The sequence below is a fragment of the Pygocentrus nattereri genome, chromosome 3 (assembly GCF_015220715.1).
Source record: "Pygocentrus nattereri isolate fPygNat1 chromosome 3, fPygNat1.pri, whole genome shotgun sequence".
Taxonomy (NCBI): domain Eukaryota; kingdom Metazoa; phylum Chordata; class Actinopteri; order Characiformes; family Serrasalmidae; genus Pygocentrus; species Pygocentrus nattereri.
In genome coordinates, this window is record NC_051213.1 from 7281892 (window position 1) to 7307308 (window position 25417).

The 25417-nt window shown below is 44.0% G+C and overlaps 1 protein-coding gene across 1 annotated transcript in view; it reads left to right on the forward strand.

The window, feature by feature from the left end:
• Positions 1-25417, forward strand: part of kmt2ca (lysine (K)-specific methyltransferase 2Ca) — a 254614-nt gene that overhangs the window by 84123 nt on the left and 145074 nt on the right. Inside the window, 3 exon segments of the mRNA XM_037537221.1 lie at positions 2529-2747; positions 17631-17782; positions 18912-19024. Coding sequence (XP_037393118.1) covers positions 2529-2747; positions 17631-17782; positions 18912-19024 — 484 coding nt within the window.

Below are 25417 nucleotides of genomic sequence, written 5' to 3' on the forward strand. Positions count from 1 at the left end.
CCAGCCAATATCTGATGAAATCTATTCACAAATGCATTATTCTCTGCTGAAATAACACCGCCACGGTCATCAGGCTCACTTTGACTAACTTCATCAATGGCCATTTCTTCCCAGTGAACACACAGCAGGAATAAAACCACAAAGCGGTTATTTTTGGTGGTTCGCTGGGCAGCTCTGACTGTCGGACTGAAGGCTGTGCCGTCTCTGTAAGCTGAGAATTTGCCTGTTGTTTCATGTAAACTCTCTTCATGCCCGCTCCCGCCTGCAGTGGGCTGTTTTCCCACCCATTCCCACGCACAAAACCGAAAAATAAGTTCTGCATTTCAAGGTGTTGTGGTGGGTCTTATGGGAATAAACCCCAAATCATGAACACGACCCATTAAAGCATGAAACAGCAACATGTTATTATATAAAAAGGTTTTAGGCTTTGCTGAATGAAACACCGCAGCCGACGATAACAGATATATGACGGTAATTCAATGTACTCAACTTATTTACGTTTACCATGTAGCCCAAGTTATCTAGCATGTGTGGCCTGACCGGCTTGAAGGTCATACGCATAGTTTAAAGGCCCAATCCCAACTTCTTTTTACCCCTACCCCTTGTTTTCGAGTGTCATTCTTGGAACTGAGTTATGAGGGTAGTGGTTGAAGTCTTGCCCTATAAAATGTGACCATCAAAAAAAAAATAATAATAATTTTTTCCATTCAGAGCTTGGCTCTGTGGGCAGCTTGGCCCGTCTGCAGTGACCGCAGAGGAGGGTAAAGTTCAGCTCCTCACTGCTGGGCTTTAGTTACATTTAGGGCATCATACGCCTTCAAAGAGGGGGGCATTTATTATCAACCCCCCCAAAATTCCTCAGTCATATGAAGCTGTAATCAGATATTCACCAGCTTCTTGTTTGAATTTTCCCATTCCACCTTAAATCGTGCAGCAGTTACATTCTGGCACTTCAGGCGTCAGAACTGCTGGACTATTTAAGGTGGAACGGGAAAGTTACCGAGCATGCTATTAGCTTTTTTTATGCTTTTTATGAAGAAAACGACCAAAACACATTGAAGCGGCTTTAAACTAAGATAATACAGTGACCGTCATATTTTTTAACAGAAAATTTCTCAAGTTTCTTTGGTTGCTCGTTGTGCCATCTTGCCGGTTTTTCTTTTTTTTTTCTCATAACTCTGTTTTTGTAGTCTCTGAAAAACCTCCGTTTGGAGGGTCATGTGGCCCCAACACCTTCGCCCTACCCCTCTATCTCAGCAAGAATCGGGACACCCTGCCCCTGGACGTGAACCGAGGCCTAAGGGCTATGTGGTAGGGGCGAGGGGTGAAGTGGGATTGGGCAGAAGTTGGCAGCACACGGCTTTTAAGCTTCTTTGTGATGGGATTAACTGCTCAGTCTAACCTTAAGATATCGCACTTGCTCTAGCTTAAGGCTGCATTCAACAGATGCGGCATGGCATTTGAGAAGGGGTCGCTTTATTTTTCATCGCAGTGTTAAAATCAGTGTAATCCTTTAATATATTGGTCCTTCAGGTCAGATAGGCACGTTACATGACAGACGATTTGTCCATCACAATCATCTCGAGCCGCTGTCCTCGTGTCCCAGAAAGCCTTGGACCTTTTGCTCTCTGTGAGGCGAGTGTTGGTTTGTGGTTGACGAGCAGCTCTTTTGGCATCTGAATGAGCCACAGTTTGATTCAGTGTCGGAGGTCATCCAAGCGGACCGTCGTCTCCATCTCCTTTCCAGCAGCCTCCTCGAGCAGAACCTCCTCTGCTCCCGTGGTTTTGTGCGGTCAGCGGGGAGTTGGAGTGGAGAGAACCTGAGCAGGAGGAGCTCTGGCTCCCTCTGTGTCGTCAGATGAAAAGCAGTTGGTGGATAAAAAGCCGGGGTGGTCAGTTTTGTGTGTCGTGGCTCGTTTTGAAGTTCATGCGTTCGTCCAGTTTTCAGCTCCTCTTCCCTGAAAGGCCCGAGTCTGTTTATCTGACTGTGGTGGAGATTCGTCTCTTTGAGACTCTCAGCTTTTCAAAATCCCATATTTAACGCCGTTACGCTCTCATCTCCTCTGTCAGCCCGCTTTCATCTTACTCTCACTCTCTTCCTTCATTTCTCTTTTATTCTTTCTTCCTGTTCTTCCAGCCTTCTTTCCTTCCTTCCTTTTTCTTTCTTTCCCCGTTGCTTTCTTTTCATTCTTTTTATTTTTTGCACTATTTACTCTTTTACCTTTTTTTTTTTTTTGTCTGTTTTTTCTTCCTCACTTTTTTTGTTTGCTTTCTTTCTTTCTAAATTTCTTTTTCTAGCATCATTTGTTCTTTTTTTGCTCATCTCTTTTTGGCTTCTCCATCTTCTTACTTTTTCTCTTCCTTTTTTCCTTCCTTTTCTTTTTCTTTCTCAGTCTAGTATTATTTTATCTCATTTTTTTCATTCATTATCGTTCATGATCTCTCTATCTCGGTCACGCACTTACAGCCACATACATCTCTCTGTCCTCTATTTTTCTCACCATTATTTTACTCTCTCTCTCTTTCAGAGAAAAGCTGTGTGCCTTCTGTTACTGTGGAGAGAGGAGTCTGCTGGGTCAGGGTGAGCTAAAGCTTTTCGGCCCCACGCCCGGATACGTCCCGCTGCACATCCGCAACCGCCGCGGCAGCTCCGAGAAGGACGACGACTACCACGAGGACGAAGACAACGACTTTGAGGACAGCGAGAACGCACGGAGCCCTGGAACGCGCATCAGGGGCCTCAAGAAGTAAGTGCTGAAAGTTTTCGGAGCTCCAGGTCTAAGTTGATTTTTCACTGTAGATAAATCCTGTGGTAAATGAAAATGTTCCAAACCAAGCACATTTTCTCTGGTGTAGATTCGTCCCCGGACCCTCTGAATTATGCAGTCGGTTTGTAGTCGAAATGCATATAATGCTACATATGTGAACTACAGGCAAGCGAACACTGGCTGTGTTTACATGCAAAGATTTTTGCCAATTCGATTAAATACATTCTAATTACAGATTAAGACGTTTGTTTGTTTGTTTGTTTGTTTGTTTGTTTGTTTGTTTGTTTGTTTGTTTATACTCACTCTACTCAATAATGTAATGAAAAATCTCCGTTTACATGCTCACTACAAGTAATCCGATGCAAAAATAACGATGTGTGGAGTAGCGCTTGGAGTGAACGTTACCATGACAGCAAACATCACATGAAGTCCAGTCAGAGTGAGATGAGCAGCAGTGAGCAGTGCTTGTGTTTTTAACTGCTTTAAAATGTCGTCAGACTCAGGAAAACGTCCTTCACACGTCCTTATTAAAGAAGGCCGAGAGGAAGACGTCGTGCTCTGAGACGCATAAGCTGGACGTCCGTCCCACCGCCGTCTTTTAAAGCTCAGAGCATGAACTTCGTCTCCTCCGCAGACCAGTTTCTGCTCCGCCGTGTTGAACGGTATAAACTCTCACTGTGACGCGACGCACATGCAGAACGGACTTCATCTTTCCGATAGGGAATGTAATCGGATACAGGCATTTACACGTTATTATTCTTCATTTTTAACGGATTATTTACAGGATCACCAACCTCGTTCAGTTGGATAGAAACTGTATTCCGAATGGCCTCAATCGGACTAGTCTGTTCCGGTTGATCTATTAGTTGGATTATTAACGGATTATTAGGCCGCATGTAAACGTGGCAACTGCTTAAGTGCTGTAAACAATACTGTTACTACCTTAGGTGCTTTAGAGCAGGGCTGCCCGAAGTCGGCCCATGAGAACGTTTGATTGGTTTCTACAGAAAGTTACCCTAATTCCACCCCTTTTGCCCAATAAGAGGACTTGCTTTTGTTATATATTTGTTTATCTGTGCGTTTTGGCGGCAACGTGTAGTGCAGTGGTATAAAATACACTTGGTATTTTTGTATAAAAGCTCTTTGAGGCTGCCTGTGTAGTCGTGGATGCTATGGCCAAAATATGTCATGATGCTTCAACAGTTTCTTGGTACGTGAAGATTTGCTAAATTGAAACAGCACAATTCAGTAGTAGGATAGAGGAGTCAAAGACAGCAGTCCCACGATTAAATAATACTAGTTAAAAAAAGTAATAAAGTAATTAAACAGTGTTGTTTTTCCGTTTTTGACACAGTTTGAAAATACTGGCCCAGTACATTGTATGTAAACTTCATGATGAGTGGACCAAAAAAAAGTCCCGTAATTCCTTGGTAAAAAGTCTGGTTTAATTGACACGCATTAACAGTGAAGTGTGTTTCTCCTTCTCCTGTAACGCTACCGTTCTGGAGATACGAGGGTTTGTACCGACAGCAGCTCTTATTACAGTGATTTGTTGTACGTCCTGCGTGGCTCTGACTGCAGTCGATCAGGAATAATTACGCTGTCTTCATGATGAAACATGCAGTTGTTCAGTCGTCTTTAAGTGCTGACAGTGTGGTGCCGGTTATCACAGCGACCACAGGTATGGTCCTGTTGCTCAGCCGTACCTTCCTGCTGTCTTTATCGGTGTGTTGTTTGGTCCTTTCGGCTCTTGGCCCACCAAAGTCACAACACTTGGCACTTTGAAAGGAAGAAGAAAAGCATTTCACACCAAACCGTGCTGAATGACTGTTTCAATGATTCCTGATGTAGCTAATACAGAACTTTAAAAAGGTGGTGGAGTTGCCCTTTTCAGGCTCAGAGAGATGCTGGACGGTGTCTAAAGCCAGCACTTTTTGAAGGACTTGGTGAGAAGGTTTTTAAGGGTGGTAGAGAGAGGGAGTTCTTCCAGCAGCCAAATTGCTGCATCATTAGCCAGCCTTCCATTGTGCTGTGCATGCGTGTCTGCGAGTGTGCGTGTGTGTGTCTCTGCGTGTGTCTCTGCGTGTGTCTCTGCGTGTGTGTCTGCGTGCGTGTGTCTGCGTGCGTGTCTGCGCGCGTCTCTGCGCGCGTGTGTGTGCGCGTGCGTGCGTGTGTCTCTGCGTGCGAGTGTTTCTGTGCGTGCGCGTGTTTCTGCGTGCGCGGACAGAGGGAGAGCGGGACAGAGGGAGACTGGGAGAGCGGGACAGAGGGAGACTGGGACAGAGGGAGAGCGGGACAGAGGGAGACTGGGAGAGCGGGACAGAGGGAGACTGGGACAGAGGGAGAGGGGGACAGAGGGAGAGCGGGAGACTGGGACAGAGGGAGACTGGGACAGAGGGAGAGCGGGAGACTGGGACAGAGAGAGAGGGAGACTGGGACAGAGGGAGAGAGGGAGACTGGGACAGGGAGACTGGGACAGAGGGAGAGCGGGAGACTGGGACAGAGGGAGACTGGGACAGAGGGAGAGCGGGAGACTGGGACAGAGGGAGAGAGGGAGACTGGGACAGAGGGAGAGAGGGAGACTGGGACAGAGGGAGAGCGGGAGAGAGGGGATGAACAGATGTAGGTGAGTAGGAAGTGGCCCGTGTTGTTGCGGCGCGGCTCTCGGAGTCCTGTATTTAAAGCGCGCTGACCCCGATGACCCCCCACAGTGCAGGAACAATGCGCAGTGCTGTGCTGGGAGCCGTCCGATTAGAAGCTGCCAGTGTAATTACTCTCCGTGATCAAGCGCTGGCATTGTGGACCGCCTGGGTGCTGCGCGGACCCTCGCTGGGTGGTTCAGAGCCAGGCCGGGATTTTTCAGCCAGGTCTGATCCTGAGCTGCTTCCTCCTTTGTATGCACCCCATTTTCCCACTGGCATTAATTTCATTATTTAGGACTTGAATAGAGGAGAACTTTCTCTGCGTTCACTCTCACTCTGATTCCCTCTCTCTCTCTCTCTCTCTCTCTCTCTCTCTCTCTCTCTCTCTCTCTCTCTCTCTCTCTCTTATTCTCTCTCTCTCTCTCTCTTATTCTCTCTCTCTCTCTCTCTTATTCTCTCTCTCTCTCTCTCTCTCTCATTCTCTCTCTCTCTCTCTCTCTCTCTCATTCCCCCTCTCTCTCTCTCTCTCTCATTCCCCCTCTCTCTCTCTCTCTCTCATTCCCCCTCTCTCTCTCTCTCTCATTCCCTCTCTCTCTCTCATTCCCTCTCCCTCTCTCTCTCTCACTCCCTCACTCACTTGCTCGCTTGCGCTCTTTCTTTCTCCCTCACTCTCCCTTCCTCTCCCTCCATCCCTCACTCTCACACCCTCAATAACTCTCTCTCACTCCCTCTCTCACTCTTCTCTAAATCCCTCTCTCACTCACTCTTGCTCTCTTTCTCCCTCCTTCTCCCTCCCTCCTTTACTGTCACTGCTTCTCTCACTCCCTCTCACTCTCACTCCCTTCCTCTCATTCTCACTCCCTCACTCTCACTCCCTCGCTCTATTTCTCGCTTTCTCCCTTCCTCTCATTCTCACTTCCTCTCACCCTCTCTCCCTCTCACCCTCTCTCACTCTCTCTCCCTCCCTCCCTCCCTCCCTCTCACCCTCTCACTCTCTCTAAATCCCTCTCTCATTCTCTCAATCTCACTCTCTCACTCACTTGCTCTTTCTTTCTTTCTTTCTTCCTGCCTCTCTCTCTCTCTCTCTCTCTCTCTCTCTCTCTCTCTCTCTCTCTCTCTCTCTCTCTCTCTCTCTCTCTTTCTCCCTCCCTCTCCCTCCATCTCTCTCTCCCTCCCTCTCCATTTCTCCCTCTCTCCCTCTCCCTCCATCTCTCTCTCTCATTCCCTCCCTCTTCCTCTCCCTGCATCTCTCTCTCTCTCTCTCTCTCTCTCTCTCTCTCTCTCTCTCTCTCTCTCTCTCTCTCTCTCTCCCTCTCCCTCTCTCTCCCCCTCTCTCCCCCTCCCTCTCTCTCTCTCCCTCCTTCTCGAGTCAGATTGTCACTTTGAGTGAATCGTGCACAATCGCACTTAATGCAGTGCTTAGAGTTGAGATGTTTGGTTTTGTTGGGTTTAAAAACTTTCTAGAGGTTTGGAGTTTGAAGTTCCTCTGAGGCCTTTACTTTCCTCCAGTTTGCTCTGCAGGGCTCTGGTGGTTTGACTGGCCTGGAAAGGAATAACGCACTGCAAGTGTTCGATCAGGCACAATTAGTGTTCTCCTCTATTGTTTGGTGTTGACACAGAGCGAGAGGGAGAGATGGAGCACTCTGACCTAAATAAGCAAGCGAATGCTAATGAACCCAGTGCTACAATTCAATTTGGGTCAATTAATTTGGAGCCAAAATGGCCTGATGATTAGTCACTTGATGAAGGGGTGGAGGGAGAGAGGACAGAAGATGTGAGGAAGTTGTCCACTTTTCATGGCCTCTCTCTCTCTCTCTCTCTCTCTCTCTCTCTCTCTCTCTCTCTCTCTCTCTCTGTCTCTCTCTCTCTCTCTGTCTCTCTCTCTCTCTCTCTCTCTCTCTCTCTCTCTCTCTCTGTCTCTGTCTCTCTCTCTCTCTCTCTCTCTCTCTCTCTCTGTCTCTGTGTCTCTCTCTCTCTCTCTCTCTCTCTCTCTCTCTCTCTCTCTCTCTCTCTCTCTCTCTGTCTCTCCCCCCCTGCTGCCCATCCTGCCATTCACTTCTGCTCCACGTGACATGGTGTTGACAAAGGTTCCTGTCAAAAGACACCCCTGGGTTCATTGGCCGCTTGCCTAATTTGTTCAGGTCTGTGGAACCAATCAGACGCCTCCCTGAGGACTGGTGATGTAATGCTTGCCTCGAGCTGTTCCTGGCTGTCCGCCACGCGGCAGGGCACTATCGCGTTGGAGCTTTCTGATTGGCTGGTGAAAGCTGGAGTGTCGCCAGTTATAGACAGAGTGCGGAAGAAAAACAATAACAAACGAGCGATCGCGAGAGAGGGCGCACAAATTTAGAAATTTCCCCCTCATCACCCCAAGTGCAGTCAGTCAGCGAGGTTCTGTCTGAAGTTTGGTTTTTACAACATAACTTTATTTCAATACTGTAACAGTTATTACATCATCGCTTAATCACATTCATCTGAGATCAGTTACTTCAGCAGTAATTTTCCACAATTATTGCATTTCATAATAATATTAAGCCACAGCAACCAACATGTGACAACCAACTGGCTATGCTGGGCAGTAAAAGTAAAGCAGTAAAAGTATTTATTGAGAAATCGTTCTTACTTCAGAAGAATGATGTGGGATTGTAGCACAGAGTTGTTGACTCTTCTTTGCAGTGGTGGTGATGGGAACCAGGCGTCCAGGTGTCTACCGTGCAAATAAAGCCATTGTGTTGTCTACCCAAAATCACCAGTCAACCTGCGCGTGTCTCCTTTTTAAATTTATTTTATTTCTTTTTAAAATCTGCTGTAAAACAGTGTCTCAGACGTCAGGCCGTGTGTCTGTAACCTGTAGTAACTTTCTGTGAAAGAGCAGTTAGAAGTAGACGTCTGGTTCCTATCACCACCACTGTGAACAGTTCTGAGTCTGCATGTTTCTCCAGAACAGAGCGTTTCACACCGAACCTCCCTGAATGATTTTGCTGACGTTTTATCCTTTCAGACCCACAGCGCTGAGTGGTCTTCTCACAGTGGAAGGATGGACAGAAACACCTGTGGATGTTTTCAGATCTGAAGCAGCTTGATCTTCTCCTCTCTCTCAAAGAGGAAAGCTTTCAGTGCTGCTTGGTGGTCTACCAGGGCTTGATCCTTATGACTATTTTTACAGTCTCTAATTCTATAATCCAGGAAAACGTCCTATCTACTGAATCAGGGATGTGGTCATTAATGCCGAGTCTTTAGCCTGAGCGGTGTGTGTGTGTGTGTGTGTGTGTGTGTGTGTGTGTGTGTGTGTGTTGATGTTAATTAAAGCTCTGTCAAGGTGATATAATTGAAACTAGCTTTGACAGGCCGCGAGTAATCACAGCCTTAATGAATTGCTGCTTTGTGTGATGAGAGGCATCTGTCCCAGCCAAAGAGAAGAGCCTTGTAGTCTTCAGCAGTCAGACCGAGCCAAGTCCTCGCACGACAGTCGATCAGGAGTGATAGAGGGGGTTAGCCATGGAGGAAAATCTTAACCCAGGTGTGACCCTCGCTCGGACCTTTACTGACCGCCTTTTGATTACTAAAAAGAGAAAAAAGGGTCTTATTAAAGGGACACTCTGGTCAAAATGAGTGTAATTGTCACTACATCTGCTGTAAACATGCTTGCTTACAGTGGCACCAGAGTAGTCTCTCGAGTAGGAGTGTTAAACTATCCCAACCCTGTTGTTTATTCAAAATGCACTAAAACTACAATGGCAATAAATAGGCATATAAATACTTGACGTTTAAAATGATAAAAACTAAAACAAATGTATATGATAGACTACATTAGCTGCATGACCAGCCCCTCCCTGATGACGATGGTCAAAACTCGAACTGTAACTTGAGCCCTTAGAGCTTTGAGTACAGCTCTACTTGACCTGCCGTCCATCAAGGCGCATGGAAGACAAACATCAAGACTGTTCTCTTTACTGGCACCCAGGTGGTGGCACGAACTCCCACTGGCTGTCCGAGCAGCAGAGTCTCTCGTGGCCTTCAAATGCAGACTGAAGACACGTCTCTTTACACAGCACTTAAATGAGCTCTGAATTAGGTATTGATTGTAATGTATTGCACTGCACTTATTGGAATGTATTGGACATGGACTTTTGATTCTGGCAGGATCTGAGCTCAGGACCGGCTTTCTCTCTCTAACCTATTGATAACTAGCAACGATACTTTCTCCAGATAGACAAAGCACGTCTTGTAAATCGCTCTGGATCCGTGATGGACAGTAACTGAGTAACTGAGTAAATGTAATGAGTTTCTGTACTTTAGTATTTTTGGTGTATCTGTACTGAAGTTTTTCCGTTCTGGGTGACTTTCTCCTTTCACTCCACTACATTTCAGAGTCTAATATCCGACTTTTTCCTCCTACATTTTGAGAAATCTGTCGTTCCTTTTGGTTTCTGTGTGTATAAAAACGTAACATGTCAAAACGAAAGAAGCGCAAAGCCAGAGCACCAATCAGGGCCCAGCGGTCACTTTGTTTAGAGCTGGTTTTGACCTGTTGGTCATACCGACCCAGTGCAGCACGCGGTTCAACGTCAGCGCAGCAGCGTAAAACTTTGGGAGAGTCTGTTCAACATAAATGATGAACTAACCTAACTTTGTGTAAATAGAGCTCAATATAGAAATATGTCCACATATGCAGTCGAGACTGACGCGGCTTTTTTCTGAATTTCTACAAACACCATTTCATTTTATAGTAAATGAGTTTGGGCTGGTTTATGTTTATGAACAGACGCCTACAGATCAACATAGTAAAGGAGCTCATCTGTGATCCTGAGTTTAAAGCCAGTTTTTATTCAACTTAAACTTGGAACTAAGTTGTAAATAAATCTGAAACTGAAACTTTGCTTGTGTGTAAAAAGTGATTTCAGAGCCACTCGGTTCTCCCTGATGGAAACTGTTTACCTTCAGTGTTTTGTGCTTCTGATCATTTTAATAGACGTCAGCGTCACTAATTAATGACGTTCTATTAAAAGACTGGTTTACCAAGAGAGACGCTGGAGGACTTTCACCTGAAATGAGTTCATGAAGCCAGTCTGGTTATAAAAATGATAACAGGACATCAGAGCCAGAATTACTCTTTTAGTACTTTTACTTTATACTTAAGTACATTTGAAGGTAAATACTTTAGTACTTTTACTCAAGTGGAGGTCTAAAGGGAGGAACGTCTACTTTTACTGGAGTGATATTTTACCTTGGGTGTCTCTGCTTTAACTCCAGTACATGATTGTTGTACTTCGTCCACCACTTCTCTGGATGAAACCATCTGCTATGTGCTGTAAATGTAGAAGGAGGCTTTTCCAGTTTAAAGACTACGAAAACCAACTTTTAATGATGTGTGAAGTTGTAGGGAACTTTTGAGACACTACAACTGCTTTGGGTTGGGCTTTTCAGGAAGGACTGTGTGAAATGCTTTATTTATATATTTATTTAGTACCGTTGTTTATTTTTATATTCGTGTAAGTGCTGCTGACGTTACGGCTACGAGGCTGAATGTAACTCTTATATCATTACTCGTCAGATGAGAGCAGCAAGGTGCTTTTCCTGGCTGTCTGGATACTTTACCTCTTGGAGTCTTTTCTCTGGGTAACAGTGCAATAAAATGTCTGTGGTCTGTTTCATGTGTACTGAAAATAGACTCGCAGCTTTCTTGATCTGTTTTGTTGAATTTGCCGGCTTTCAAATCTCTTCAGTTGTCTTCTGGTTTAAAGGGATTTCACCAGATGTGAGTAGCAGTGAATACTGTGACTGTCAGCTAATTTATCTCTGGGTGGTTGCTGTCAGGAGCCTAGCTGAAGACATAAGCATCAAGTGAAGGCTACAGTACTGCTCGCCTCCAGCAAAGTACTGACGACATACCGTTATATTTCACTTGTTCAGCGAGACATTTTGTCTAATCGAGCTATGAAAGTGCTCTCCGAATGCTTTTTTGCACTTGATGTGTAAAGTCGACCTTTCAAACATTTTATATACCCACTGAGCTTTTTATGTACTGCTTCTACACACCTGTCCAGGAGGAACGTCGCTAACTGTGTGTCCAGCTTCGTCCCTTTTCACGTGTTCTTTATTTGGATGGTCCACTGTAGATTCTTTGTTAATTTTCATTCTGTTTTTAAGTAACATTCAACCGTATGCTCATTAAATGCCACTGAACTTGAAGTTCAGTGTGAAAAAGTTTCTTAAGTTTATCCCTAAACCCTAAACCTAACCCTCACCTTGGCCTCATGGCAAAACGCGTAATATTATTGATAGAAACTGAGGATCTGTTAGTGGTTTAAGTAGCTGTAGAGCATCTTTAGGGGAACCATCCAAATAAAGTGTGACTGGTTCTTGTTCTAGCATGTTTTTTGTTGTCGAGTTTCTGGGTAACACTTTATTTCCTTTGTAGATGATTAATAAAGGCATAAGCAGTAAAACATCCATCCTCACCCTGACCTAATCCTACCCCTAACCTTAACTTCAACCCAAACCCTAATCCTAACCGTAACCTGAATCCAAAGCCTAATCCTCACCCGCACCCTGGCCCTAATTCTAGCCCTAACCTTATCCTCAACCCTAATTCTAATCCTAACCTTAACCTGAATCCAAAATCTAATCCTCACCCACACCCTGGCCCTAATCCTAACCTTAACTTCAACCCGAAACCTAATCCTAACCTTAACCTGAATCCAATGCCTAATCCTAACCTGCACCCTGGCCCTAATCCTAACCTTGACCTCGATGGAAAATCTAATCCTCACCCACACCCTGGCCCTAATCCTAACCTTAACCTGAATCCAAAGCCTAATCCCAAACCGGAACCCGGCCCTAATCCTGACTCTAACCTTAACTTCAACCCAAAACCTAATCCTGACCTTAACCTGAATCCAAAATCTACCCACACCCTGGCCCTAATCCTAACCCTAACATTAACCTCAACTCAGAACCTAATCCTAATCCTGGTGCTAACCAGAGTCCGCTGTATTTCCACAGATTGGCGGTCAGTGTAATCACAGATGGGCCCTTCACTCCACCCTGCAAGTGTCCCACATGGGATTGTAGGCTTATACTACACTAATGCTGATTCTAGTCTTAAAACCATTATTATTATTATTATTATTATTATTATTATTATTATTATTATTATTATTATTATTATTATTATTATTGTGTCCTACACATTTTTCAGGCTGTCTATACTTGTAAGAGAAGAAACAACAAATGGCCTAATGCGTCTGTAGTGTGTGTTTTAGGGCTGAACGATCTGGGGAAAACGTCTAGTTGCGATTTTTCTGAGTAATATTGCAACTGCAGTTTAAATTCAGGCTTTTATTCATTTGTTTTTGGCCATGAAGACCAATTATCTACCTTTTCTGGCATTAAGCTTGACCGCTGAGTGCAGTGTGCCGAACTGCCAGTATCTTGTGGTTGTGATGTCACAACACATGGAGGTTTGGTTGCCTCTGATTGGTCCAAGTCATCTACAGAGAGTTGACAGTAAATGAAATGACTAAATTAGGTTAAAACGTCAGACGCTGTTCTTGATCACGTTGGCTAAACCCAGCCCAGTGTCTGAGCCCATAACTGTGCCGAAATTGTTCTAGAACTACAGGAAGGCCTTTAACTTCTTTTTCAGACCGTCGCACTTGCTGCTGAGTGCAGCGTCTTGCGCCGAGGACTGGGATGTCCTCAGCAAACGAACATCTAGCCTTTGTAACTCGGTCACACGCCCAACATGCCCAGTCGGCTGCCGTTTCCGGACTGCAGTCCTGCACAGTTCAAGAGCAGATTTGTATTTTCCGTCCATTAAAGCCTCAGATTGAACTCAGAAGACCTTAATAATTATTAGCTGATGAGCTGAATCTCTGGGCTGCGATGGGCTAAGCTGTCAGTGTGGCTTGATTTAGGTTCCGACACGCGCTGTAACAGCTGGTGGGGCTGACGTTGATTGGGACCATCAGTCAAATCGTATCGTACATATTATATCAATTACTTTCCCTACACTGTCGTCGAGATGAACTTTCCCTTAAGTGTCATCCTATAACCTTTTGTTGGAGCTGATAAATGGTGTTGAAGATGAGATTCGAAGCCAGGGAGAGAAGTTGTGTGATGTATTACAGACATGTTGTGTTCATAACCTGCGGAAGGTTATTTAGACTGTAATTAAATCACTCCAGAGCCCACAGCAAACGCCGAAGCAGTGCCGAGATGCTCCGTGCCGAGATGCTCCGTGCCAGTGATGTATGGCACACAGCTGAGCGGAATTAGAGCGGACTCCGAGGAAAAATGGATGTGAGATTGCACATTATGTTTTGGCCCAGCCTGGCTGGCCGCTCTCCTCCCGCAATCCACCAGAGTTCATTTGTAATGCTCTGCTTTTTCGTGGCACAGAAAGCAAAGGTACAGAGAAGTCGTCTGAGCCTAGGAGGGTCTCAGAACGGCGCAATATAGACAGTATATTAGTGGTGGGGGTTTTTTCCTGCAAATTTCAACATCATTTTGTTGTGCAAATGACAGTTTATCCCCAAAATGGTAACTTTACATGAAAATAAAACTCTTTTAATGTGCGTTAATGTAAAATGATGTTATCCGCATGCAGTGAAACACCACATACACACTAGTGAAGAGACACACTAGGGGGCAGTGAGCACACTTGCCCGGAGCGGTGGGCAGCCCTATCCACGGCACCTGGGGAGCAGTTGGGGGTTAGGTGTCTTGCTCAAGGACACCTCAGTCACGTACTGTCTGCTCAGGGGATCGAACCGGCGACCTTCCAGTCACAAGGCTGGTTCCCTGACCTCCAGCCCATGACTGCCCTGTAAATGTAAAAATGTAAAAACGAAAGAAATGATGGGTTCTGTTTTGGCAGCTATGATTTACTAAAACCACAACAGTGGATTAGTAAAGTGAGAATTTGGCAAAATTTTGATCAAAATGGTTTATTTCGTACGCCTTGATTTACCAGAGCACCCACAGAAGCCCTCAGCTGTGGTCAGGATGCTTTCAGCATGCAGTGAACTACACTGTGATTGGTTAATGAGCTCAGTTTCCATATTGCAGCCTTCTATGATGTCAGTATCTTACAGGCCAATGTTGCGAATGTAAAGATTAAGAAATGTTACATCATAGTGATGCATGATAATGCTAATCATGTCAGTGTCCACAGATCTTCGATTTAACCAGGAGCTCTGTTTGGTTCAGCTGTAGCTGAAAAGTTGAGCAGTGTGGATCCCCAGTATTTTAGTTGCCCCCAAAAAGCCAGTCAGATAGTGAGATGCCCAGTGTAGTGTAGTGTAGTGTAGTGAACCCATGACTTGGGTGCAGCAGGTGTGTCAGGTTGTGGTTCAAGCTCCAGTCCCCAGGAAGGTAGATCTTGGTCTGGATTGGCGATCACTGGCTTTGTCAGTGCTGGGCTGCTGGGCTGAAATGTGTGTTTTCATTCATTTTCCTGTAGTACTGAAGCGCCGAAGTGGAAATCTGTCTGAAAGTCTCGACACACTTGGCTAAAAAAGCTGACGGATTCAGATTTGCAGCACGTGCCATAAAATTTTACATCCTTGACAGCTGAGAACAGTTGATCATCCAAAATCATCCATGGCCTCCAGGTTTTTAGTTATATAGTCTGTGCATTAATTGATTAATCTGATTAGTGTTTATTTGTAGTTGTTTTTTTCCTGTCAAAATTTTGTGTTACTTTCAAAAAGGCATTTATTTGAGTGAATAGAGTTTCAGATGGTGATGTACTGCATTTCAGTGCTTCACTGTTTGTAACCCTATACAAATAATAACTAGGTTTCTCTGCTGTGCCAGTCTAGGTTGGTGATGTCCTGCTTTCTCTGTGTTCTAAGTGGTGGTTCTGGCAGATATATTTGTGTGAAATATCAGATTTTGCTCGGTCTCTCTTTAATATACATTACAGCCCTAATGTGCCGCCCCCCCTCCTCTGATATAGACCTTAATGGGCAGGAAGTAGAGTGCCGAGCCATTTATTTAGACGTATGCAGATGTGCTGGCCCAGAGGAGTTTAGTATACAGTAGTCTTTCATCCTGAACCCTTCTGCAGGGCGGCTCTGGCTGGCCCTCTTCAGACCGGGGGTCTTTTTAAATGTTAATTTCTGTTTTCCGCTCCTCTTGGTCTCTGTAGCATTGCTCTCTCTATCTAGCTCTCCCTCCCCCTCCCTCCCTCTCTCCTCTCTCTTTACCTCCGTATCCGGCGTGCTCATCCCCCATCTGAACAGCCTGTCCTTGTGTGAGGGCCAAAAGAGACGGCCCCTCAGTCCACTGTTTCAACCCCCCCCCCACCTCTTCAGATGTTGTCATGAGGGCATCACTGATTTGATTAGTTATTAGGTAATATTTCGATGGTTAACCAAGTCATCAGAGTAAGAGAGAGAGCCAGGCTGCGACTCGATCAATAGCAAAGCATGCATTTATTAGAAAAACGCACAAGTGTGTGCACAAGTGTGTGCACAAGTGTGTGCGCCCCCCCGTCACTGTTTATTTGCTATATTAAACATACTGGAAAATGAAAAAAATGAAAAATATGGCTTCTGCTAAATTTATGGCACTTTTTTTAATGTTGTAAATTTCATATTTTTAAAACGCCAGTTTTAAGTGTTTTTGTTTGTGGAAAATGAGTTTATTTACACTTGATGGGTGATGTGTTTAAACTTGTGGGTAATGGGGGGAAAAAGAATATAAATACAAATTGATTTGTTGGTACCACTTTCTATGAAGGCAAGTTGGTAAGCATCTATAAACGCATCGTAACATGTTATAAGGCATTCATAAGGCATCAAAAACCATGGCTATAAATATTTATGAAAAATGCATTACATTATAGCTGTGCTTATTATGCATTATGAGTTATTAATATAAGTAGTGTTCATAACAGATTATAAGAGCTCATAAGCTGTATTTGTCTGCTCTAAGTAAAGTGAAGCGTGCTGGACTAAAGCCTCCTCCAGGGTTCAGACTGAGGCTTCAGGTTGAAGAATTTACTGAAACACTAAAACACAATGAAGCTCATTCCAGGCTTCAGATGTCAGAGTTTAGACTAGTGATGTCATCAGCAGTGTTTTTGTACTTGGTTTGCTGTGATGTAATGTAGTGTTTAAAGTGAGACGCTGGTTAAGAAAAGCTCACCGTAGCAGTGATTCTAGGCTGGATGGCCTGTTTAGAGCATCTGAATGTTCAGCACTGAAGCCCTGAAGAGCCCTAACAGCAACAACGGTGAGAAATACACTGCTGGAAATCCCAGGGTGTAAATAAACTCCATATTATATAGACAGTATAACATGTTATTAACACTGCTTATAATGGATTATAGTAAGAATTCATAATGTGTAGTAAACATGTCTATAAAGTGTAATGCAGTCTAATTCATTTTATATAAATATTTATAACCATGTTTATAATACCTTATGAAATACATTATAACATGTAATAAATGTGTTTATAGATGCTTACAAACATGACATGCATAGAAATGCACGTTATTGTATCACATTATATTTCGCGTCGCATGTTAGTCGCTGATGCCGTCGTATCGACTGGTGTCAGGCGTGGTGGTGTATCGCGTCGTGTCTTGACTACCACATTCGCTCGGAGCCTACGACGTTAGATTGGGACACGTTTGTTTTGTTATTGTTTAAATTCTCTGCTGAACTGAAAATGGGAACGTTACTGTACTAACATGAGCCGGGTTTCCAGGCATTGAATCGAGACCCCAAAAGGATCGAATTCAGAACACCACATGTTCGTGTTTATTTCATAAGGCTTTCCATTTGATGTTTTTCTAGGTTTGTTTTGAGCCTCTGACCATGACCTGCCTACATGGTTATTGATAAATCTTATTATTTTTCAAGTTTGGCCTTTTTTAAGATTAAAAACTCCAATTGCTTGATTTAATGTGGACTTAATAACTTGATCACAGGCATGGTCGAGAGTGACTGTTGTTTCTTTGCATCATAAGTTATTTGTCACACAGATGCAGCTTTGAATGAAACTCTGTGAGAGGAGACAGCAGGAGGCGCAGTGGTTCGATGCAGTGCTAAATAATTGACTGATCTCGATTGTCTGTGTTGATTTGACAGGACTGTTTAAGTTACTTCTGATAAGTTGCAGCCGTGAAAGATTGAGCAGCAGAACTGTTGCTGTGTTTTTAAGTGACCTTGAGTAAAACCCTTTCTTTCTCCTTGTTCCACAGGATCAGCTCTCCAGACAGCGGCCTGCACTCGTCCTCGGCCCCAGGCAGCACAGACCCTTTCGGGGAGGAGCCCAGCCACAAGCTCTGGGACGAACTGGGGCAGATCGGCCTCCCTGATGACATTAATGTCCAGTCTTTATTCGACCCCACTGGTGAGAGTTGGTTGTGGATGTTGTCATCACAGGTGTTTTAAAGACAAACTCCGAAATAAAGAACCTTTTTACACACACACACACACACACACACACACACACACACACACACACACACACACACATTTTCTAAACCGCTTACCCTTCTGGGACGCGGGGCGGTGCCGAAGCCTATTCCAGCAGTCAGTGGACGGAAGACAGGAGAAGTCCTGGACAGGCTTGGGTTGAGGCGAATAAATGTAAATTAAAGAAAGCAATGACTGCATTTATTGAGACAGTGGAATAGTAATAGTGAGATAGTGGAAAACTATCTAAAATTCTGCTTAAACACGTTTAGAAGACAACACAAATAATGTATCGCTGTTGGAACAAAATCTCGTATCTCCAGAATGGTAAGTTTGCACGAGAAGGAAAAACCTACATTACTTTTAATGCAAGTCAGTGGACCCAGAATTTTGTCCAAGCAATTTTGGGCTGCTTTTTTTTTTTACGTTCATCTTTAAACTTGCACACAATGGCCACAGCCAATTTCAGATTATATCAGAAACTGAAAGACAAAGATTGAGACACGAGGTTTCCTCCTGCCAGCAGCGATGCGTTTATTCGTTAGGTGTGTGTGTAAATCTGACGCTTTGTGTTTCTGCTCATGTTTTCTCTCATGAGAGCAAATACAGCTTTGTTTAACTCTGTGTAATGTAAGTAAAGATAATTAACCAGCTAACGTGGCCACTTTAGGATTGGACAAATCGTGCACTTATTTACATTTGTTAATCGTTTGTCATTCGTACAGTAGAGATGCATTATGGAGTGTAGGCTACGGTGCATGAGGGATTGCATGTTCCCTTTAAAACGCATAGTGTCCCCTATGGTTAATGAGTCTTAAAGCTGTTAATATATCAGGATTGGATATGATGGATCGGAATCTTGGGCACTTAAACAGGACAGTCGTGTTGTCCACTATGCTGTACCACCTATTCAGTAAACTGTACCAACCAACAACTTGTTAAAGCGTCTATTTAAATTATAGGGGATTTAATTTAGCTGTAATCCTTCACTGCAGATTTTTCCAAATAGAGCAAGCAGCTCAGTGGCGTCTGATCATCGCTTTGTGTTTGTGTTTTTCCTCCAGGGCAGTGCTGTGCGCACCTGCGGTGTGCGGCCTGGTCGGAAGGTGTGTGGCGCGGAGAAGGAGGGCAGGCCCAACTCTATGTGGACAAAGCCATTGACTCAGGGAGCACAGAGGTAGCGTCCTTCAGCTGACATTAACGCTCCAGTAGAGTAGTTCACCTAGAAACGCTGACGCTGACACACAGAGGAGCCCAGTAATCGCGGCTATTTCACTAACTGGGGTAAAGTTTAATCAGGTTTAGTAGGGCTGCACATTATGGACAACGTACTACCATTACATTGCTGAATAATATTACATTTGTCTTTCAGTAATGTTACATGGTCAAAGGTTGGCCTGAGGCATGTTGACCAAAATAGCCTGTTGTATTATATGAACCCTTAGTCATCTAAACACCCACAAAGCAGGAACAGTGACTGTTCAGGATGCTTAATACACATAGTAAAATACACTGTGATTGGTTAGAGGGCTCATTTGCATATTGCAGGCATCTTCAATATTGGAAAAAAAGAAAAGAAAAAAATGACATCAGTGATTTAGTAAATGATGTGTTATGAAGCCCTAATATGGCTAAGTGTTTTGTGAAGGCAGCGAATACACAGAAATAAGTTGCACGGTTTTAGGAACCGAAAGTGAAATTAAGGACACACGTTCCCGAAAACAGAAAAAGAAAAAAAAAAAGATGGGCGTGGGGGCAGTTTACATAATGTTTTGAAATTATTGCAGTATGTAGGTTACAGGATGTGCCATGAAATATCCTCAAGAATAGAGAACAGTTGGTCATCCAAGGCATTGATTTCCACTGTGGGACTTTTTATTTGTTGATTTTCTTTTTTTTTTTTTTCCCTCTTTCCCTCTCAAGACTGTGGCTACAGATGCTGTCGGTGTGCTGGCAGAGATTTCCTGCTTCTGTTTTGTTGGATTCTGAGAGTTGAACATGGTGTTGCATTTTCAAGTGGTTTCAAAACACTAATGAAGTGGTGTTGTGTCTCTGCTTGATACTTGGGGTGAAAACGGATTGCAAATATCTTGCGTAACGTCACTCAGAGAAAGCATAACGGCCGACACGGTCGCTGGTGACCTGCTGCTGCTCCAGCTGTTTAAATGTGTGCACTAAATGACCGGAAAATGAAGGGAACAGTGTTCTTGTACATTGTCTTCTTTTCTTTGCAGTTGTAATTCTTTTGTTGAGGGCTTATTAAGTTGGCTTGAAAAAGCCATTTTACAGCGATTTGCGTTGTTCTGTGCTTTCTTTGTACTGTTTTCACAGGTTGCAGGTTTCGAGCTAGAACCATATATATATATAAAATTAATATAATATCTGTATGTACACCAAGACAGACACTAGCAACCACCTGGGATCAGTAACAGTGAACAGCACTTTGGCAGTCACATTGAATTTCATAGCAATGCTTTTGTCAGACCAATTTAGCTTGTTTTTGTACTTTCTCCTTCTAGTTATTTCTTTTGAAAGTATAATTTCTTTTTTGACCATTTGCATCCCCAGAGTATTTATTTAACATGTGGGTTTGTGCCTTCTGTGAGTCTGAGTGGGGAATCTGGTAAACTCCTTACACACTGAGCCAGGATGTTTCTGAGTACAGAAACCTGTTGATTTGCCTCTTATAAGCATTAGCGACATGTTCGAAGTACGGCTTCATCATGAGGATTAACGATGTCAGCGTTCCACTGACGCCACGCCACAGTAATGATTCCGGGCCACGCGCTTTCAGTTGTAGCTTTCTCTCATGTACATTGATGCTAATAGGTTACAAGACGAAGACAAACGTACCCGGCCTTGATTAAGCATTCTGAGGGAATCATGAATGGGTTTATTATTGGCAGCGAGCGGGAGCCGCGAGAGGGCGGAGGGGTTGCGCAGGTCCCCTGGTCTTTAAAATATTTTCTAATTAGGATTTGAGTAGTTCAGCAATGCCTCCGCAATCTCTCTGGTGAAGCCTCGGCTAATTAACACAATGTGATGTGGCAGACGCAGGCACAGGGGTAGCCGAGCGTGGGGAGTGTCAGGGGGGTGGTTTTGGGGGAGGCACATTAGGAGTAATTAATTGTTTTTATTTCAGCTCATTTTCCTCACCTCTGGGACCTGATTCTTGGGAAAACAGATAGCATCTTAGAGTCTGTCTGTGAGACAGAGACTGTACAGCTTGGGCTGCAACAACTATCTGACAAAATTGATGACGTCAGTTATAGAAAAAGACCTGTGTAGTTTTTATTGTTGACTTGTTGTTTGCTTAAATGTTCCCACGGTAGGTCAGTCCAACAGATAGTCATAGTGGAGAAAAAAAGCTTTTAATGATCTTTTATTGTGGATAGAAGCCACCAAGGAGATAAACACACAGTCTAACGTTGCAGTTGCCCTTAAAATGTTCACAAAAAGAACTCAAGGTAATCTAGAGTGAATGCAGAAAAGAATATTTTAGAGACTTATAACAATCAAACATGAGCCTGCCACACCGATCAGTTGTTTGTTTGTTTGTTTGTCCCATCAGGGTTTCTGGCCTTTAGAAAATGAGAGGCAAAATGTAGAGAAAACTCAACTCAGATCCAAAAATTGTCACAGAAGACATTTCTCACACTGCCACTCAGACATGACTTGCAGACCTTGTATACATACTAGCACACATTTGCGCACACATTAGCAACCACCTGGAATTCCATAGCAATGGCCAAGCAGCACCTTAGCAACTACCCGAGATAACAACCGTTATCAACCGACAGCTTAGCAAACTTACAGGGTTACCATAGCAATGGCCTAACAACACATTAACAATGACCTGAAATAACATAGCAACCTAGCAACACCTTAGCAACTACCCGAGATAACAACCGTTATCAACCGACAGCTTAGCAACTTGCAGGGTTACCATAGCAATGGCCTAACAACACATTAACAATGACCTGAAATAACATAGCAACCTAGCAGCACCTTAGCAACCACTAGGGAGACCATAGCAATTGATCAGCAACGTCTTAGCAACCACTTGGGATGCTATAGCAATGGCCTAGCAACACCTTAACAATGACCTTAGATGACAGCAGTGGCGTAGCAATGGCATAACAACTACCTGAGAACATAGCATTTGCCCAGTAACACCTTAACAACCACCAAGGGTGACATAACGGATGTGCAACAGCCTGGCATTTAGCAACAACCTGGGATGCCACAGCAACATCCTAGCAGCAACTTGGCAACCACTTGGATTTCAAAGCAGTGGCTTTGTCAAGCCAACACAGAGTTCAGTAACTTTACCTTTCCAGTTAGTCATAACTGACTGCAGTGGACTAAAATAGCCACAACAACTGTTTCACATGGCTTAAAGGGAAATCGCACCACATTTTATGCATAAGAATGAATTATGATGGCTGCCATTCAGTGTTTTTTGGCCTAAAATGTCATTTTTACCAAATGTTAATGGTGAATTGCAGGTCATTGTAAGACTTCCCATCACTGCCACTGTAAAGAGTCAGCAGACCTTCTCCACAATGAACCATTTCACACCAAACCACTTCGGATGACCTTGTTTACATCTCAGCCGTTGAGTTATGCAGCATATTTGAAAAATCTGTTTAATTCCTCTGTAGGTTCGAACTGGCCTGGGTCATCCCTCGAAAGTCAGCTGCAGCGCGAGCAGCTCTCACTGGAAGGCGTCAAAGCCCCGAAAGCTGCACTGAAACTTCAGAGCCGATTTACGGAAATGTAAAGGAAGTGATTGCCCTGCCAGGCCTCGGAGGCCGTTGCTGTCCGTTAGATGACGTTATTTCTGCGGACTGTGCTGTCTTAGCGTGGCTCTTCGCCCTCTGCCCTTGGCTCTGGGTAATCTGCTTTGTAAGGCATTGTTGGGTCTGCTGCCCAGCTGCAGCAGAAAGCGATATGGTGTCAGCAGAGGCAATTGTTTGTGGAATGAGATTATTCAGAGAATGAATCAGGGCAGTGCGTTCCTGCCAAATCTCGCCCCAGGCGAGGCTTCCCTTCTTGTGGTTGATGTCGGAGTCATCAGATTTTCCTTTTTGGGTGATGCTTATGTAATTACTGACCGAGGTTGTGTCATTTACGGTCATGGGGCCGTTTCTGCCGATGCTGCGTTGATGTGTTTCAGGGTTGTCCGGGAGGCTGTGCTGTGGTGTTCCCAGCGTCAGACGCTCCTGCCACATGTACACAGGGCTTCTGGGTTCTGTTGCACACTAAGCCGGGCACTAGGACTGTCGCAATTGTATAATCGCCTTGTCGCTGTTTAAGCTGCTTGCAGTTATTTTTCTCAATCATTTGTTTACATCAGACCCTTTCTGAATTGGGTGCATTTTTATCAGTTGGGTTGAGGCAAATACATGTAAATAAAAGAAAACATTTATTGAGACATGAAATGGATCTTAAAATAATGAAAATTCTACCTTTTGACTGACGCTATATTGACAGTGAGTGATGTTTGTTTATTTGATGTTTGTTAATGACGCCTTTAGAGGGCGGCGGTGAGTGATGTTTGTTTATCTGATGTTTGTTTATGACGCCTTTAGAGGGCGGCGGTGAGTGATGTTTGTTTATTTGATGTTTGTTAATGACGCCTTTAGAGGGCGGCGGTGAGTGATGTTTGTTTATTTGATGTTTGTTAATGACGCCTTTAGAGGGCGGCGGTGAGTGATGTTTGTTTATTTGATGTTTGTTAATGACGTCTTTAGAGGGCGGCGGTGAGTGACGTTTGTTTATTTGATGTTTGTTAATGACGCCTTTAGAGGGCGGCGGTGAGTGATGTTTGTTTATTTGATGTTTGTTAATGACGCCTTTAGAGGGCGGCGGTGAGAGACATTTGTTTATCTGATGTTTGTTAATGACGCCTTTAGAGGGTGGTGGTGAGTAATGTTTGTTTATCTGATGTTTGTTAATGACGCCTTTAGAGGGCGGTGGTGAGTGACGTTTGTTTATTTGATGTTTGTTAATGAAGTCTTTAGTGGGCGGCGGTGAGTGATGTTTGTTTATTTGATGTTTGTTAATGACGCCTTTAGAGGGCGGCGGTGAGTGTTTGTTTATTTGATGTTTGTTTATGACGCCTTTAGAGGGCGGCGGTGAGTGATGTTTGTTTATTTGATGTTTGTTAATGACGCCTTTAGAGGGCGGCGGTGAGTGTTTGTTTATTTGATGTTTGTTAATGATGTCTTTAGAGGGCGGCGGTGAGCGACGTTTGTTTATCTGATGTTTGTTTATGACGCCTTTAGAGGGCGGCGGTGAGTGATGTTTGTTTGTTTGATGTTTGTTAATGACGCCTTTAGAGGGCGGCGGTGAGTGATGTTTGTTTATTTGATGTTTGTTAATGAAGTCTTTAGTGGGCGGCGGTGAGTGATGTTTGTTTATTTGATGTTTGTTAATGACGCCTTTAGAGGGCGGCGGTGAGTGTTTGTTTATTTGATGTTTGTTAATGATGTCTTTAGAGGGCGGCGGTGAGCGACGTTTGTTTATCTGATGTTTGTTTATGACGCCTTTAGAGGGCGGCGGTGAGTGATGTTTGTTTATCTGATGTTTGTTTATGATGCCTTTAGAGGGCGGCGGTGAGTGATGTTTGTTTATTTGATGTTTGTTTATGACGCCTTTAGAGGGCGGCGGTGAGTGATGTTTGTTTATTTGATGTTTGTTTATGACGCCTTTAGAGGGCGGCGGTGAGTGATGTTTGTTTATCTGATGTTTGTTAATGACGCCTTTAGAGGGCGGCGGTGAGTGATGTTTGTTTATTTGATGTTTGTTAATGACGCCTTTAGAGGGCGGCGGTGAGTGATGTTTGTTTATTTGATGTTTGTTAATGACGCCTTTAGAGGGCGGCGGTGAGTGATGTTTGTTTATCTGATGTTTGTTAATGACGCCTTTAGAGGGCGGCGGTGAGTGATGTTTGTTTATCTGATGTTTGTTAATGACGTCTTTAGAGGGCGGCGGTGAGTGATGTTTGTTTATTTGATGTTTGTTAATGACGCCTTTAGAGGGCGGTGGTGAGTGATGTTTGTTTATTTGATGTTTGTTAATGACGCCTTTAGAGGGCGGCGGTGAGTGATGTTTGTTTATGTGATGTTTGTTAATGACGCCTTTAGAGGGCGGCGGTGAGTGATGTTTGTTTATCTGATGATTGTTAATGACGCCTTTAGAGGGCGGCGGTGAGTGATGTTTGTTTATGTGATGTTTGTTAATGACGCCTTTAGAGGGCGGCGGTGAGTGATGTTTGTTTATCTGATGTTTGTTAATGACGCCTTTAGAGGGCGGCGGTGAGTGATGTTTGTTTATTTGATGTTTGTTAATGACGCCTTTAGAGGGCGGCGGTGAGTGATGTTTGTTTATTTGATGTTTGTTAATGACGCCTTTAGAGGGCGGCGGTGAGTGATGTTTGTTTATTTGATGTTTGTTAATGACGCCTTTAGAGGGCGGCGGTGAGTGATGTTTGTTTATTTGATGTTTGTTAATGACGCCTTTAGAGGGCGGCGGTGAGTGATGTTTGTTTATTTGATGTTTGTTA